Source organism: Sander lucioperca, chromosome 3 (genome assembly GCF_008315115.2).
Source record: "Sander lucioperca isolate FBNREF2018 chromosome 3, SLUC_FBN_1.2, whole genome shotgun sequence".
NCBI lineage: Eukaryota > Metazoa > Chordata > Actinopteri > Perciformes > Percidae > Sander > Sander lucioperca.
This window is the reverse complement of record NC_050175.1, coordinates 9100909-9118867: the sequence shown is the minus strand read 5'-3', so window position 1 is coordinate 9118867 and position 17959 is coordinate 9100909. Positions and strand designations below refer to the sequence as shown.

At 40.9% G+C, this 17959-nt stretch overlaps 1 protein-coding gene across 2 annotated transcripts in view; it reads right to left on the bottom strand.

Moving 5' to 3' along the window:
- Window positions 1-17959, bottom strand: part of LOC116037590 (AT-rich interactive domain-containing protein 3B) — a 63502-nt gene that overhangs the window by 21727 nt on the left and 23816 nt on the right. For both annotated transcript variants that reach the window (XM_031281529.2, XM_031281531.2), the window contains exons 3-4: window positions 15997-16071; window positions 13780-13852 (exon numbers count right to left, since the gene is read on the bottom strand). In XM_031281529.2, coding sequence (XP_031137389.1) covers window positions 13780-13852; window positions 15997-16071 — 148 coding nt within the window. The remainder of the gene's footprint in view (window positions 1-13779; window positions 13853-15996; window positions 16072-17959) is intronic.

Genomic DNA, 17959 nt, shown 5'->3' with positions numbered 1-17959 from the left:
AAACAGTGAGAGTAGGTTCTAAGTAGGAATGATTACAGTGAGCAGGCAGCCAGTATATTAAAAGAGCTGTCTTCTGTGCACTGTCAACGGCTTCAGCCTGTGGTGTAAAACATCACAAAACTGGCGAGGCTCCAAACAACAGCCAGGAGCTATAAATCTCACAGGGTGCTGTTCACACACTGGGGAGGCTGCCAGACTACAAATAATGACACCATTAGAACTTGAATTACACGATTAGAAGTCTTTCAAGTACAATTTGTTTGTAACTCTCGGCACTGACAAGCCTGATACAGTTTGTATGATGGAAAAAGCACCGTTAACTATTTTGTCCAGCCTTGATCTTTCGTCAGTAATGCATCTTTGAACTGAATTACAGAGACGGACAGAAAGAGAGTGAAAGAAAAAGAGGGAGAAACATGACACCTTATCCATGGGTCATGAAGATGGGTCACGAAAAGTGAGATGGCCTCTCCAACTGTAACCCAAGTCCCCTCAATCCCTAGGGACCCAGCAGATCAACTGACTTACTGGACCCCAATCAAGCCCGGCTGATATGGAGCTGACAGAGAGATGGATGAATGGACGGATGGATGGTTGATGTCTCTTATGCTGCGTGTTTATTCAGGGTGATTGGTCTTTCTGAAGGTTCTCAGAAATAGGACATCTGACAGGTGTATGTTAGACAGGGGAAATTGGGGAAATTTTTTTTTATACGTTTTCCCAAGGATGTCTGTTCACATTAAGAAAAATGGGTCACTTTACAGGAATACACCACAATATGTTTCACAAATATTTGCAAGGAATAATTTAACTAGAAGGGAACTTTGGAAAACGCAGACCACCGCTGAGGCCAATGGTGCATTCACGTGCTCCTCGGATGGTCCCATTTCCCGAGTTGGGAAGTCATTCTTCCGACTTCGGTGTGTTCATCAGCTTTGAGTCGTAGTGTGGAAACAACTTGGACGCTACAAAGTTGTGTTGTATTTCATTGCTGAGTTTTCAAACGGCCCGTTGATAGTTGTTTCCAGTTCCGTGACAACTCAGAGCAAAGAAAACGGATCAAGTGAGCCACGAAATATATTTTTTTACCATTGTGATACCACATGAATGCAGCACAAATGCCCTTGTTGTTCCACAAAGTTTCATGCAAACCGAGCCAGTAGTTTTTCTGTAATCCTGCTTGCAATCAAACAAACCCAAATAGAAAACATAACCTCCTTGGCAGAGGTAATACGTTGTGGATTTCACAGAAAACCGAGGCTAGTAGAGGAAATACTCAACAAATTAAAATAATGCAAGTAATACAAGTTTCAGGCCATGACACGTTGCAGTTGTAGATAGAATTAAAGAAATGGTTAGACATTTGATGGTTGAACAGGAGAAATTGACCCCCCCTGTGCTCTGTTTTGTTTGACAAAAAGGAAATAATTATTGACTTAGCCTGTATCTACTATATGTTGACGCATCCATCCATTAGTGCTTCAGGCCGTTTCTCCTTGTCATAGTGTAGTTACTCCACCTAGCAGACATATTTGAAGTCAACCAACCACTATCTGGCAATGTTTGTCTTCCATTAACATCTAGTTGACCAGTGACATTGTGCAGGTGACTGATAAATTTGCAATGTACTAGCCAAAGGCCAGTGCTTTGTGTGTTACTGCGAGGTCACTCACTTTATGATTAATGAATCCGATAATAGTATGCTATATGCCTCCACTTAAACTACAGAATCCACATAAACCTGTTGCATTGCTCGTCATGAGACATGCAGTGTGAACTTTTCTCTGCTCTCGTTGCACAACTCTGGTAAGGCTTGTTTTTGTTGAAAATTTTGCATCACTAGTACTGATGAAAGATCCAATTCTTTTTCAAAACTTTCTGAAACAGCTTTCTAAGAAATGTGTCTAAATAGTGTGTAAAGTTAACAAAATGGATATACATAATTTGATCAGTACTCAAAAAGGTGTAAGTGTTTAATGCATCCTTTATTATCTCATCCCTCCATCTGTTTGAACCTACCTTTGAACTGGCTTTAAAGACCCAAGCTGTAATTATGATTGGATTAAAAAATATTTTGGCAAATTAAATGTATGAGCAAGCTTTAGAAACAAGGGTGAACAGCAGATGACACCTAGGACATTTACAGTTGTAGGGGGGTACAATGTTGACAATGCAGTGGTTATAATTAAACACTGACGATACAGGCTTGTATTGTGAGTTAGAGTCAGTTAGGAAAGGGTCAATACAAGTTGTTTTCTATCCACAAGTTAAACTACTCAAGAAAAAGCATGAAAACACTAAAAGATATACAGTCAACTAAATTATTATTAACATTGAGTACCTAATTTAGTTTGCCGTGAATACATGCTTAAGGATGTCCATTCAGTTTTACAATTTGATGCATCAGATATCAAACACTAAATATTAAACCCTCATTGAGAACATGTACTAGAATATATTAGCTAATGCCTTTTTACATCACAATTTAAAACTTAACAGCTTGGTCAGATATGACCTCCTCTCTATATTTACATCTGGCTGAACGATTAAGTGAGAGAAAAGCAACCCAATAGCGTGGCCTTGTAAACAGACATATATGATCTTTGCAGAAATGTCAAGAATGTATGTCACAGCAAGATGACAACGGTATGTTGTACGCACAATACAGGGAGGGGCTAAGGCATCAACTGTAGGCTCTTGTGATAAAGCTGCAGCAGTTATGCTCAACTTTTTCCACTTGAGTAGCTTGAAACTCGGGCAAAACAAATCAGAGATCTAAGAGACGGACAACGAGGGCAATAAAAGCAATATTTTGAATGAATAAAAAAAGGTTAATAGACCATGTATAAGATAAACAATGTAAGGAAGAGAGAGGCTCTGGAAGATATACAAGAAAAGAAAAAATAGAAAAAACACTATCTCTTCATTGACAATGAGGTCATCTGCGGTAAGTGCCAGTGACGTCTTCACTGGCAGGTGCAACATTGAGGGTGTCCCTCTCCCTTCTAGCAAGCTTTATAACACAGCTAACTGTTTGAATCAATGGACACCCGGATTGACAGATAAAGCAATCAGCTGACGAGTCCCATTTGGGGCCCAGCATCACTGATCAATACGGGAGACATCAGCTGCTATAAGCCGAGGAGAACAAGGGATATGTTGAAACAGGCGAAGAGATTGTGGGGGGTTGTGCACTAATCTTGGAAATTTCAACTCCCATCAATGCTAATTACTTTTGGCTTTTGGAATCCTTGCCAGAGGGGTCATACATTTACCTTTCAAGGATTTAGCTGATGCTCTTAATGCAGAGTGATGTAACATGAGGTGAATAGCAGAATATGCATTAGTTTCTTAATTACAATTTGACAATACTCTGTATAAAAACCCCTGTATAAAACCACTCGTTAGTGAAAAAGGAAAACTGCTAATTACTACATTTAAACATGTAACAGGCCGTAAACATCTAAAAGCGTTAATACTTTTTGAGGACGCTGAGGCTACATCCACACTATTACTTTATTATTTATTTCATGTTTGAAACTGTGTTTTAAAACAAAAAATATCTCCAACCTTGCGAACGTTTTAGCAAAGTTTCAGTACTAATCTCTGCCTGAAAATGTATATCATAGACCATTCACATACACTGGGCATGTGAGTGCAGGGAAGGCTGATAACGCCACTGGACACAGGAATTGTCACAAATTGCTTATATAATAGCTAATAGGCAGTAGTAGCATTATAAAATACAGAATTTCAAGACTAATGTCATTTGTTTTCTTCCAGAAAAAGGTCACGTGATAGGGCGTGTGACTAACCAGGCATGGACACTTCGGTAGTGATAAGACTAGGGCTGAACGATTAATTGCATTTTCGATAATATCGCGATATGTTAAAACGCGATTTCCTAATCGCAAAGGCTGCGATTTGGTCACATGACTCGCGAGAGCAAATCAGTCTGCACTCCGTAGAGCATCAACTAGCATGCTAACGCTACGCCGTACCTTGAGCTGATTTCTGTCATTCAAACAACTCTGAGTTGTAGTTTAAAACTTTTACAGCCATTTTAATAAAATGAAGGGTTTTATTCGGGCTTGAGTCTATACATGCAGTTAATGGATACAGGCACACAGAACTGAAGGCTCGGTTGGCAACGATTAGCTCTGATTAGCGGTTAGCTCTGATTAGCGGTTAGCGGTTAGCTCCGTTATAAAGATATGAGTGGAGGAGCTGCCACTGAGAGGGGTAACAATCAGACTGATAAATGACGTTCGGGGAGCTTTCACAGCAGCGTGGCCGCGGTGTTTCAACAGTTTTATTAGTACAGTTAATCCCACGGCAAGAACACCAGCAACATGCTAACGTAACGATAGCCTCTCTGAGCAAGTGCACAGGGCAGCACACAACTTCACGAGGGGGAGGGGCTGGAGGCAGCTCCTCTCTGTGCACTGTAAAAAATTCCACTTAAAAAATCAATCTAATATAAAATAATAATCGAATATCGAATCGTAATCGCAATATTTGGGAAAAAAATCGCAATTAGATTATTTTCAAAAATCGTTCAGCCCTAGATAAGACACAATCAGGGAGCGAACGTGGGTGTCGTTGCATCGTTTCCAAAGGTCTCCGTTTCTGCCCATCCAGACTAAAATGCAACCCAGCAGTTTTCAAACTAAAACGGTTTCAGCAACGTTTCCAAAAGTCTCCGTTTAGGGGCTCGGAAATGCCGGAGTAGTGGACACGAGGTGTAATTGTAGCCTAAGATTTGCGTTTTAAAACAAAAACGTAGTAGTGTGGATGTTACACAACAGTATGAAACGCCAAGAAAGAGAAAATGGCATACCGTCTACTACAACATGAAAAAACAACATTTTTAGGCCTGGTTGCAGAAGATGAAATCTCATCTTTGCACACTCATCTATCATAACTTGTTAACTGACGATTACCTTTATCTAATCGTGTATCCCAAACAACAAACCACATTAACTAAAATGCCATCAACAAAGAGGCAATAACATTTGGCAACTGTGTGTTTAATGTCCATTTCTTGCCTCAATTTAAGCGTCTTGTTTTCCATTAAGCCCCTTTGCACTTAGATCTTCGTTACTGTGTTGCAGAGCTACACTGGAAGTGAGCTCAGGGCTATTGTACCGGTGTAGGGCTCCTCTGGGGGCTGTAATGTGTTTCATACCATCCATCACAGGGGTGTGGAGGCCAGGAAACATTGCTTTATGAGCACACACAGGACACAGATGGAGAAGCAAGACACGCAGATATGTAGAGATAGCCGAAGTTTGAGAAATCGGTTTGATCACAGGAGAGCTTAATGTGGGAACAACTTAAAGCCCCCACAAAAAAAATATTTTGAGAGGAAAAAAGTTAAATATTTCACATGAAAGGTACAATGGCACTTACAAATGATGTAAAGGAAAAAAGTGCCTAAAATGGATCTTAATATGGCTAAATAATAATGTGGTTTTCTTGATTCATTAAAATGTTTTGTCCTGGCTAATCTTGTATTTACCAAAATCTACGTAAATCTAAGCTATGTCAATCATATTTTTGTTATATCATTAGGCTGTTTTTACATGATGCCTTTTAGAAAGTTCCTTTATCAAAAATATGTTGTTCATTTGGGGAAAAGAATGCTGGCTGATTTAGTTTCAGCCACATTTAACTGTTTTGCCATTGCAATACCTTCGTGTTTTACCCAACTAGCCCCTTCACACTTATTTTGTAGAAATACAGACAAGACACTAATGATTGAGACTCGTTATATTGTAAGGACAATAAAGCTTCCCAGTTATTTGTCCGTCTAAAACCAAAGATAGAAAGACGTCAACCCTAAACAACTGATATTTAGGCCAAAATATCTGCACACTCAACCTGAATCTGGCAACAGTGGCAAGGAAGCTCTGCTGCTAATTAGAAGGGAAGCTAGTCTTGGCCAGAGCACTAGCAGCTCTCCTGCTAATACAGCTGCACCCCCCCCAACAAGCACAGGAGGACATCCTTTGATACAACTTGGCTGTCAGAGAGGATATACTCCTGGCTCTACAAGACTGATATTGGTGCATTTAGGTGCAAAAAAGATCACTGAGAAATAAAACATGGGAAGACTTGCCTGTGTGGCCCCACAACTGTCAACCCAATGGTAATACTGAAATATTATAGTATTTGATTGCCATATTTGGTTTGCAGGGTATTTACAAATGTAATCCACTGAAGCCAAAACATGGTGCATGGATCTGAGGAGCCTGTGTTATTTTTAGCCTGAACGACGACCTCTCTGGGAAGTATGAATCTGCTTGAGGCCTGCACTCGTCCTCTTCCTTGCTCGGTTACGTATAAACATGGTGATTAAGAATCTCCCAGCTCTGCAGCTTAGAGACTCAAATCCACCTACAATATGGTCGTCATTAAAGATGGACAGCACAGTGTCAATCCAGGGCTATGGAACAGTCTGGCTAAATGACAGAGGAAATAACAGGGAGGCGGTGCAGATTGGGGGTTGGGATGAAGAGACAGAGAGAGGAAGAGACACAAAGAGTAGTCTTGGTTGGTAAGAAACAAACAGAAACAAAAAAAATAAAAAGTCTCAAGATTCTAATCTAAAGTCTCCCATCACACCCCCACGCACAAAACATCAGGAAAACTACTATTTCCTTTTGTTTTGAAGGAAGAGAAGAGCATAACCACCATAGATGTACTCGCTACCCAAAGGCTGGGCTGTAATTTGCCAGCCAACGGGTGGAGTTTAGCAAAGATAATCTCAGCCCTCACATATATCAACACAGTAACCACAAAATCTTTGATCACAAATGCAGGGGAGGATGTGTCCAATAAGAATAGTTTTGCCTTTTCTTTAAGAGTCTGACTTGGAGGAATGATTAGAAAGCAGTGGTTGGAATTTGTGTATCATTTGGGTCCCCACCCTTTCCTGAGAGTAGGGGCCCTTTGCTACCAGTGCTGGTTTTTTAGTATTTTTTCCTGATTATCTGTCGGTCTGGTTGGTGAGCTTGGTCAGTTTCAGCCCACTGACAAAGTGCTTTCAAAGGGAAATGAAAGAGCATGGCCTCGTTTCTACACATGCTGGCCGATGCCTCCCTTAACCTCCCCTCTGTCACCCTGGCACCCCGTCTGTCCTCGTCTCCCACTGCAGTTTCCCTGTCTGCCCTCTCAATCATTCATCCTCTCTTTTCTCCCTTTTCACACATACAGACACGCGACGGTCACTCCCTTGTCTGCTGTCCGTCAGCGTTGCCCTATCAAAAAGGTTGGCCCCCACTTTTTGGAGATCATTAATCATCCCATGTGGGACAGGAGGCCCCTTAATCCAACCCCTCCTCCCCCCAGCCTCACCGAGCAGGCCACAGTGCTGCCCTCCGCCCCTACCCCCCTATCCCCCATGGTGTTATCAAGTTTCAGTGGTTGTAACTGTAGCACAATAAACAGAGGGGGGAGGAAAATGGGGTGGGTGCAAAGGAGGAGGAAGGGGATACAGACAGAAAGAAAGACAAGAGAGGACAAAATGTCATTTCCTAAATACATTTTATTGGTGCATTCCAAGTAAAACATGCTTCTCGGGTCACAAAAGTGCATCCATTTGGAGAATATGCATGTTTAAGGAATCAGAACATAGAAACTAGTTGAAATAAGTTGATCACCCAATTTCAAATACAACGTATTAGATTAATTGTGTAATAGTTGTCCAGCAAAGTAGCAGGTCAAAAGGTCGATCTCAAATGAAAATCACTTCACCCGCAATCCAACACTATCTACAATGGACAAATGTGCTGTACCCAGTGTTTTTGTTGTTTAACAAAACAGGTGCTGCCCCTTTCCAGAAGTTGTGGGGTGTTAACTAAAAGGAAAATGAGGCAATATCAAAGAGCCAGAGAATGTTCCTATTGTAGTGTAGTGTTTGTACAGAGGGCCCGCCTGTTAAGAGGGCCAGTGTGAGGCTGACTGGGGGAGTAATATAATGCATACATGGATCCCCCAGAGCCCATTCATGGTGTAATTGGTGTGGACAGAGCTCTTGGTCTCAGGGTTACAGTTAGGGAAGTTCCTCTAATGTCCTGCTGGGAGGCCACTCTTTCCACACAACAAAAAAATATATCCAGCTTAACCAGGACGTAAAACTTCTTTTTTTCAAATGTGGAAAAACTGGCAGCGCTATTTTATGTTTTTTTATTTAAATATAAGTTCTCTGACCTCCTAATATTGTCTGTAGTAAACTACAAATTGCAGTCGTTTTGTTTTACAGTAAAGAAAAATAAGATTTAAAGCGTAACTCTCGCCAAAATGCAACCTAGGGTCTTTTTGTGACTGTACCCGAGTCAAACTTTTTGTTTTAAAGCATATTTAGGACGGAATCGCCACTTTTAAGATTGACCGTATTTTCGTTTTTCAGTCAAATGGCCTTTTGCTAGGAGCACTTTTATGCTAGCCTCAAAGTAGCTATTTTTAAAACACTAAGAAGGCTCGACACAACATTAAACTTCTCAAAGTATAACCAGGGTCTCTACACCTTAACGAAAGCATTGACAACATTTTTGTGTACACAGAGTTTACTAAAAAGAAAGGTTTTGAGCAACTCACTGTAGCTGTTGTTCTTCCGGTCGCCATCTATCGAGCCAGTCAAAAATAGTCAAGGGAGGAGAGTAAAGATGGAAAGCTTAGTTTCATATAAATGCACGGATAATTCGTTGTTTTGTCATTAGTGCAACACAATATTGACCTTGTAGTTGAAAAAGGAGCCTCATATTGGAATGACATTTCCTCCTATGGAGTCCGTTCATTCGCATTCGGAGATCGCCTATTTTTGACTGGGAATGGCGGATAGCGTAAACAACAACTGCTAACCAAGGGGGTAAGCTTCATTTCAGAGCTCGAACCTCCTATGGCGCCATTTTTATGCTACAAAGCGATCACCCGACGTTAGCATTCCATTGACTGCCATTCATTTTGACGTCACTTTGACAGAGAATAACTTTACATCTGAAGCATTTAAAGACTTTATTTGTCCATTGTTTATTTCTAAAGAAACATGACAATGTATAAAAGGTTCCATTACCTTGTATCTCACGTTATGGCTCCATAGCAGACGTTTTTGTAAAAATAGGCGATTGTGTCATAACCACGGGACTTACTGTCGCATAGTAGAGGAATTACCGTATAGTACAGGAGAAGCTCGCAGTCAGTTTGGACTTAGATTAGCTGTTTAAGTTTAATTACTTATGTTAACTAGCATTTTAGTTAGCAATAATTAGCCTGTGCCTATGTTATCTCCTTACATATACCTACGCTCTCCGTCTCTGCAAGATTGGGAATGATTGAGATTTCTCTTGGCACAGCTACCAGAAGACTTCCAACTTTCAGACACGTTGCTCACGTCAAATTTACGTTGTTTCTCTCAGTTGGAGGCTGCTCAGTAACGCTCAGCGCTCACCGGAAAAGTGCTTCTAAAGACCTTCACTGGTCTCTGTCCAGAGCAACGGGATCTGTTGGTCCATTCTATATACAGTCTATGCTGCTAACGTGAGTTGCTCAAAACCTTTTTTAGTGAACTCTGTGTACACAAACAATGTTCTCAATGCTGGAGTTAAGGTGTAGAGCCCCTGGTGATACTTCAAGCAAAGTTTCATGTTGTGTCGATCCTTCTTAGTGTTTTAAAAATAGCTATTTTGAGGCTAGCATAAAAGTGCCGCTAGCACTCCCATTCAAAAGGCCATTTGACCGAAAAATGAAAATAAGGTAAATCTTAAAAGTGGCGATTCCGTCCTAAATATGCTTTTAAACGAAGGTTTGACTCGGGTACATTCACAAAAAGACCCTAGGATGCATTTTGGCGAGAGTTACGCTTTAAAAGGACAAATATGACACTAAAATATTGACAATGACAGAATCCCATGCATGGCGTTTTGATACAAGGCCCCTGAAAACATTATCGGTAGCCACAGTGAAGATGCATAGGAACAAACAGAGCAGCCTCTCCAGCCCCATCAAGACCACTGCAACTTAATGGCACAGATAAATCCGGCTTACCACTTTATTCCTATTAACAGATCTAATATACTACGCAGGGATTTTCCCCTAAAAATAACTCTAAAGCAGAGATAGAACACCATGTGGTCCCTCTTAAGCTGAATCTACACTTCCCATTAGAGTGTCATACTGGTGACTGCGACGTGTGGGGTTTTCTGGCTGAAGTAGAAGGAGCTAAAACACTTGTCTTTACCCTCCCGTTACCCCCTCCCTTCTCAACTGGTGATTTCACTGAACAGGAGCCTCTCTCTCTCTGGCTCTGTCCATCACAGCCTGTGGCCATTAATCATCTCAAGTGGACAGCGCTGACAAGCAGTTGGCTGCATCACTCTTTTATTTTCTTCCTCTTTTATTTTTTTTTTCATTCTTTATTGCGCACCCGTAGCTCCCGCAACCTCACTCACTGACCCCTCCCCCTCGATTAACTCTTCACAACCCCACCTCCTGCCCCAAACCTCCATCCCAAATGAGAAAGTGGCTGGGTGTCAAGCCAAAACAAACATTCACCCATCTGCTTTAGTCGAAACCTTTGAGGTGGTTATTGGCGTCAAAGCTTTTCTCTACGTTCCCAGTGGGCATGAAACAGCAAAACCTGTAATGGATACGATGAACCGTGATGTCGGTGTAACTCATGAAGGCAAAGATCATCCACCAACACTCTTCCAACATAAGCAGCCCGAGTGCATTTACATTACATTTACATGTCAGGCCATTAGCTGATTGAGTTTCTATCCGGAGCGAATGACAGGAGGTTCAGCAGAATAAAGAACACAGTTTTCAGCGAAAGTGGCCCAGCAATGAATGTTGAAGTAGTCAGCAGAGAAATAAGAGTCAAAGAAGCAAAAGGTAGAGAGGATTTGTATGTGTGTCTTTAGCCATTTCTGTGATGCAGAGCCCATCAATGGGCCCCTTTACGCACAGACAGGTTTTAGGACAGCTGCTTAAATTCCTCAACCACACACACACACACACACAACACACACACACACACACACACACACTGTTTTAAGCGCAGAGGCAGGAAATGGGAATCCCTCGTAAGTTTTCCTTCCGCTGTTGCTCTCAAGGCCTGGAGGCCCCACGATGAGGTGGGAAAAGCACTTCACCATTTGTCTCTCTCCAACCACTTTTGCTTCACAAAATGAGGCAGTAGTTTTTAAGCTTTCTGCTTGGAAGGTCAGTCAAATGAAGAGGCTGTTATTCCCCCCTTCTTCCACATAGTGATGTTAAATTAAAAAGTCTTTCTAAGTACTTTCTAGAAAAAGAGTGCAATAATCCTGGCCCCATATCTATGAAGTGAAATGGAAGGAGGAGTAAACACTCAGTAATTAGAGGCTGCCATTAACAAGAGCTTAGCGAGGCTTGTTCTTCATTATACTCTTGGCACGAACAGCAAAAGGGGAATCCAACCGAGCGATTTGTTCCCTGTGATTAGGATTGTGGTTTGAGAGACAGCGGAGGTCAGCCAAGTGTCTCCTATCTTAAGAGAGGAACTCAATCTAGAGTAGCTGAAATTATATCCTACCCTCCTGCACAAAGCTTTCATCACAATGTCAATAGCAACGTCCCTGTCATATCTTGCAATCATATTTATAGCAGAGTGCAGCCACGGAAGTTTAGTTTTCACCTTTCTAGTTATAAGAATGTCATTTTTTCTGGGGCCCATTCACCTTCCCCAAATAAAAAAAAACTACTTTCATCGCTCACCATATTTTTTTTCTTTTTCTTTACACTGACATTTCTATTATAGATGAGCATTTCTTTTTCTTTTCTTTTTTTTTTTTTTTTTTAATAAAATCGGCCACAGACCCTCGCATCCCTCACATGTACTCATGATGATACAGGAACTTGATCCACGTGAGCCAATTCCAGTTTCACTCACTATAACTTAGTCTGAAAATTTAATTCAGCTACACAATTTAAGAAAATCAGTTCTAATTTTCAAAATTGATTTCAGTGAATCAGTGATTTTTTTGTTTAGTTGCTTTGAGGCGGGATGGTTTTACAAATTTGTATCTATCTTTCCTTCTTTTTAAATTAATGTAATCATTTATTCCAGATTTGTGTTGCTCAAAACACGATGGGACGATAACAAAGACAAGCTTGTTTTCATCTAAATGTTAACCTATTTTCTTCTCCTTAAGTAAATGCAAACTTAGTGAAAATAATGTGACATGGCGCACTGTAATTAGCCAGTTATCAGCTGTCAGGTGGCATTTTAGTCAGCATGATGGATTTCTCCATCTGACCAGCGTGAGTAAAGGGTCAGCCAACCACTCCCAGTGTCTGCCACTGGACAGAGATGCTAACAGGGCCCTGACAGATCCTGTCCCTCCCTCTCTCTGACTCGGCTTAATTCATCACCCTCCAAACAAGACCCCCGGGTGCTAAGACCAGACCAGACACCCAGAAGCTGCTTCTCTTGTGAATGTGAGCTTGCCAACATACGCGTATAAGTACGCACACGCACGTTGATGCACATGGACCCATCTACACACATTTATGCACCATTATCATCCGCCACAGTCTGGCAAAACGGCTATGCATCACATACACACTTGCATACATATTATATCACCCATCATAGCCTGTGATAAAACATAATGAAGCATGAACCACACACACGCTCACAGACCATCAACACCCATCATAGCCTGCCAAAACATCATTTAAAGTATGCACCACTGTAATAACATTGTGATTCACCTTGGGAGGTATTGCTCAAGCCACGTAACTTGCTTGGCAACAGATTTGTCTGATAGAAGCCTAAGTAGATGATAGAAGCCTAAGCACATTAACTGCCCAGGTCAGATGGGTCTTTTAAGCAGTGTCAAAGTAGCACAGGGTCAGCTGAGCCTCCCTAGCTATTGGCCAACTAAATAAGTGTTAGATCCTTGGCTCTGATACTGCAGAACTGCAGAACCACAGGATCATAGGGGGCAGATCTCACCCGCTGAACGCTTAGAGCTTTTACTCTGGGGAAGGGAATTAGTAAAGGATGAGAGTTACAGTGATAGTTACAGCATGTTTTTTGAGCACCAAAGCCAAAAAGGAAAGAAAATTAATAATTTGTATGGGCTCTAACAATTGTATGGCCATACAAATTGTTTGTGCCGTAGGCCTAACACCAATCAATCTATAGTGAAAATTCCAGATGCTCTGGAAAAAAATAGCACCCCCTCCTCACACTGAGGCAGGAAATGACTCTTAAGAAATGGAAGTTGTGTCGTATTTGCTCTTTCCACAAAGGCAGAGGGAGGGAAATGAACTCCAACCAATGTCCATTTTGTAGCAACTCTTAACAGAAATTCATAATGCAAAAGGTATTTCTATAAGATTTAAAACATGCCGTGTTACAAAATCACAGTTGTTGTAGTTTAAAATGTATATTGAATTGTCTACAGGATATAAAGCCTGAAACCATAGAGCTAAACCCAGCTATCAGTACCAAATCAGGAATCCACTGACAAAGTACACTTCAGCAAGTCCATTTTCACCAAACTGTAACATGTAGAAAACTCATAAATGAACGAGTTGGTTGAAAAGGTCCCTAATGTACTTAGAGAATTCATCTGAATCTCTCGTAAATCCCAACTCTCCCTCCAACTTTTAAGTGTATGCCAAACTGCTGGATCTGACACAAGTAAAATAAAATCTATGCTCTGGAAAGCCCAAGTGAAGACTCAGCTGCTGCTAAAAAAAATCATATGGATTTCTGGAGAGTACTCTTACCTCTTTTCTGCATGAAGGTGAAGAGGTCATCCAAAAACTCTTTCCTTTTGGGGTCATTGTCCAGCTCATACAGCTGAAAGAGAAAACAGACGCTTATTAGGTCCATGGTGCACCAGCTTGTCAGTTGACCACTGCATGTAGCCAACAGTCATCTGTAGTTTTTGCTGTGTGTGTCTGGCACTGTTAGTCAGTCATCAGCATGTTAAATTGTCACTGGAAGTACTTCCGGTTAGTTATTTTGTGCAGTTTTGAGTGCAGTTTAATTTTTGCCTCTGCCCTTTTTTTACTTCTTCCAAAATAATACCGCAGGCTGATAATGCCAGTTCGAAACAGAGAAAAACCTTTTAATTGCAACATTTTCGTCAGACATATTCTCTATTCCTATGGTTTAATCAGATTGACAGTAGTCTATATCCACGACGTTCCACTTCCGGGATTGCTCCGGTGCCGCAGGAAATTCGGCCGGATGCATGTCTTTTAGCCGATGTCCATTTCCTTACGCTTAACTTGTGTTGGAATTTTAAACTCCGGTGGATTTATGGAGGACTATGGTTAACTGCTCCTCAGATCTCTGCAGGGTAAATCCAGACAGCTAGCTAGACTATCTGTCCAATCTGAGTTTTCTGTCACATAACTAAAACAATCTTTGAACGTACACGTTCCACCAAAACAAGGGAGGCTGTCCAATCTGAGTTTTCGACTAAAATCACACGACTAAAAACAACTTTCGAAAGTACAAGTTCAACCAAAAGAAGTTCCTTCCCGAAGGCTATTTTGCAGCGGCTCCGTGCGGAGCTTAGTGGTTTAAAGGTTTAAAGCAGGGGTTTTCAACTTTTTTAAACCAAGGATCCCTTAACTAAAAGAGAGATGGAGCAGGGACTCCCTACTACATATATTGTATAAAATTTGGTTGCATATTAACCTGGGCCTACAATAACGTGTGGGGTGACCTAAAGCCTTTATACATACCTTTTATGCATAGAATACAAAGCTATGACAATAATATATTACAATAATAATTGTTGGCATGATTCTATAAATCATGTTTACTGTTAAACATACATGTGGCAAAGTGAATCCTTAGGAATAACTGTATCTGTGGATGGCTATCTTAGGGACTACCTTACCTATAGGCCAGTAAGCCTATCATCAGTGGGGATTTGTATTTGCTAATAATATGTTGGATTCATGTTAAGACATTTTATTTAATTTTTTTTTTTTTACTTTCAATAATTAACAATAATTTGGAGGCCCCCCTGCAGTGACTCTGAGGAGCCCCTAGGGGTCCCGATCCCAGACCCCCTGTTGAAGATCTCTGGTTTATAGAAATGCCAATAAACCAGAGCACGTTTTTCTCCTATCTCAGAATGCTGTGTGGACTAGCCAGACCCTCCTCCGCAGCGCATTGGAGGGTGGTCTGGCAAAGCGAGACTAGATTAAAAGTGGCGTGCAAATTGTTGGCTAATTTGTTTGGTTTGTCTCTGCAATGTTCTTTGCAGCGCAAATACTGTATTTCCTCTCACATAGGCACAGAAGGTACTGAACATGCACGTCAATTAGAGCTGGGCAATATATAGATATTATATCGATATTGTGATAGGAGACTAGATATTGTCTTAGATTTTGGATATCGTAATTTCGTGACATGAAATAAGTGTTGTCTTTTCCTGGTTTTAAAGGCTGCATTACAGTAAAGTGATGTCATTTTCTGAATTTACCAGACTGTTGTAACTGTTCTATTGTTTGCCTTTACCCACTTAGTCATTATATCCACATTACTGATGATTATTTATCAAAAATCTCATTGTGTAAAAATTTTGTAAAAGCACCAATAGTCAACACTACAATATCGTTGCGGTATCAATATCGTGGTATTTGGTTAAAAATATCGTGATATTTGATTTTCTCCATATCGCCCAGCCCTAACGTCAATGGCCAGCTGACCGTTAGCTGTTACTTTTGTGGTGTGCTCTACTGCAAAGTTTAACAGAAGAGGTGGCGCTTCATGAAATGACACATCTGTCAGTCTTGGGAATTTCAGGGCCATGGAGATATATTTTATAGCTCTGCATTTGGAGATTGTTAACATATTCACAATTTCCAAAGGTTTGACTTTCATAAGAACTAATGTTATTATGTAATTGGTGCAAAGGCTTTTTGGTTGTTTAATCAATGAACCCACTGAAGCCACCCGGTGATCAGTCTCCAAAGGCTTACCTTAGCAAAGTCTCTGGAGGCCTCTCCTCTTCCTTTGCTACTGTCAGCCTCATCCGCCCAGCCTGCACTGCCATTCTACAACAGACAAGAGAGAAAACACAGATAAGGTCAGTAAACAATCGGAAAGTGGTTACAAACACCTACAGAGAGGGTCCAGTCTGTAGTTGAGTAGTTGTGAGTCTTTCAAAAGTAACATGAATACTATTGAAATGATTACATTGGTATTTGCCTTTATTAAATTGTGACAGCTTTAGATATAGCAGAGAGAGAGACAGGAGACATGGGGGGAGTGCAACAAGGTCCCTTGCCGGAACTGAACTGGGGACGCTGCCTGATTCCACCACTAATGTAGTTGCATATTTGTATTTTTAAGAAATGACTTTGACCTCCAATTTTTCTAGCTGCAAAGAGCCCATCAGGTTGACTGACCGTGGGTCAAAAAGACCATGTCAGGCTAAAAAAAAACTGAGTAAACTCTAAGCTAGTTACAACAACTACCAACATTCTGCAACACAAACACATGAAAAATAATATATACTCAAACTCCAACAGAGTGCATTTTCCAGGGGTTGAAGGAGTAACCTCTGGAGTTATTGTGCCCCTGAGCTCCTGTGTCCCCCTCCCCCTTCATCCTCAAACATCTCCATTTGACCTAAACCATCTGCATCTGGGCCTGCCCTGCCCCCACCCATGTCTTCCGACCCAGCTGGATACAAGGGCCCCCCATCCTTCAATCTTAACGCAGCTGTGACGGGTGGCCAAGTTCATGGAGTGTAGCTGGCTGTCAGGAGGGGCCATGGGAGGGTGGGCTGGTCAGTAGCCCTATAACTAAAACACACACACACACACACACACACACACACACACACACCTTTGCAAAGGCTGATCATGGCTGTGTGTATGTTTGTGAGTGCAGGGAGGGGGGGCAATGGCCCCACAAGACGGGAAGGAAGGAAAATAGGGGCAGAAAGGGGTGCACGGTATGTGCCGACCAGGAATGTCTCCTAAAGACAAAACCTATAAAAGCATCAGGAATCAAAACAAGATCCGTTTGGAGGGGGACGTTAATAGCTGCTGTCCAGGGTCTAGTTTCAAACGGGAGCCCATTGGTCAGTGGCAATTACAAGGCCTGAAACGAGAGCCGGGAGGGCAAAGGTGGTCAAGGCCCCTGAGAGCAAGTCATTTTCACCCTCTCACTCTCTGGACATGTAACGGTTGTCAACATTAATGCTCCCTAAACAAATACTCATCAGCCATCAACTTGCAAACCCACTACAAATGGTATGTTTCAGGGTAGAGTTAAACGCATGAAGACAAAATGTGATATCTGCTATTTAGAACAGCTAACACCCTCTCTTAAGCATTAAAACTAAAAAAGTCTCCAAAATAGTTGGCTTTATAAGGATGGAAATTAACTTGCATAATGACAACATCAATACTTGTGAGAAAAAGAAAAAAAAAATTACATTTCCCTCTTTAACTAATATGAAAGAATGGTCATTTTCTAATATATATATATATATATATATATATATATATATATATATATATATATATATATATATATATATATATATATATATATAACTAATATTTGAAGTCCAATGTTTAAAGACATACCAGTAGATTCTCCAAAGTGAGAGTTGGATATCTTTTCAACATTGGCTTCTCAGCAGATATCTTTTGTTGAAAATGAATCTACAAAACAGCATTTTCCTTATCAAAAATGTATTTCGCTGTCAATTTACATTATCTATAGTATGTCATAGAGATTACAACAGGATCACCATGTGAGGGTAAATATACAGTATACTATAGTACATTTGGACACCTTATGGACCTTTGCACACAATTTGACCACCTATTGTAACCTTTAACCATTATAAATGATTATAACAGAAGATAATTCGGATTGCAGTCATGTAGAATCTCACGTGCATGGAAAAAAACTGCATTGGGCACC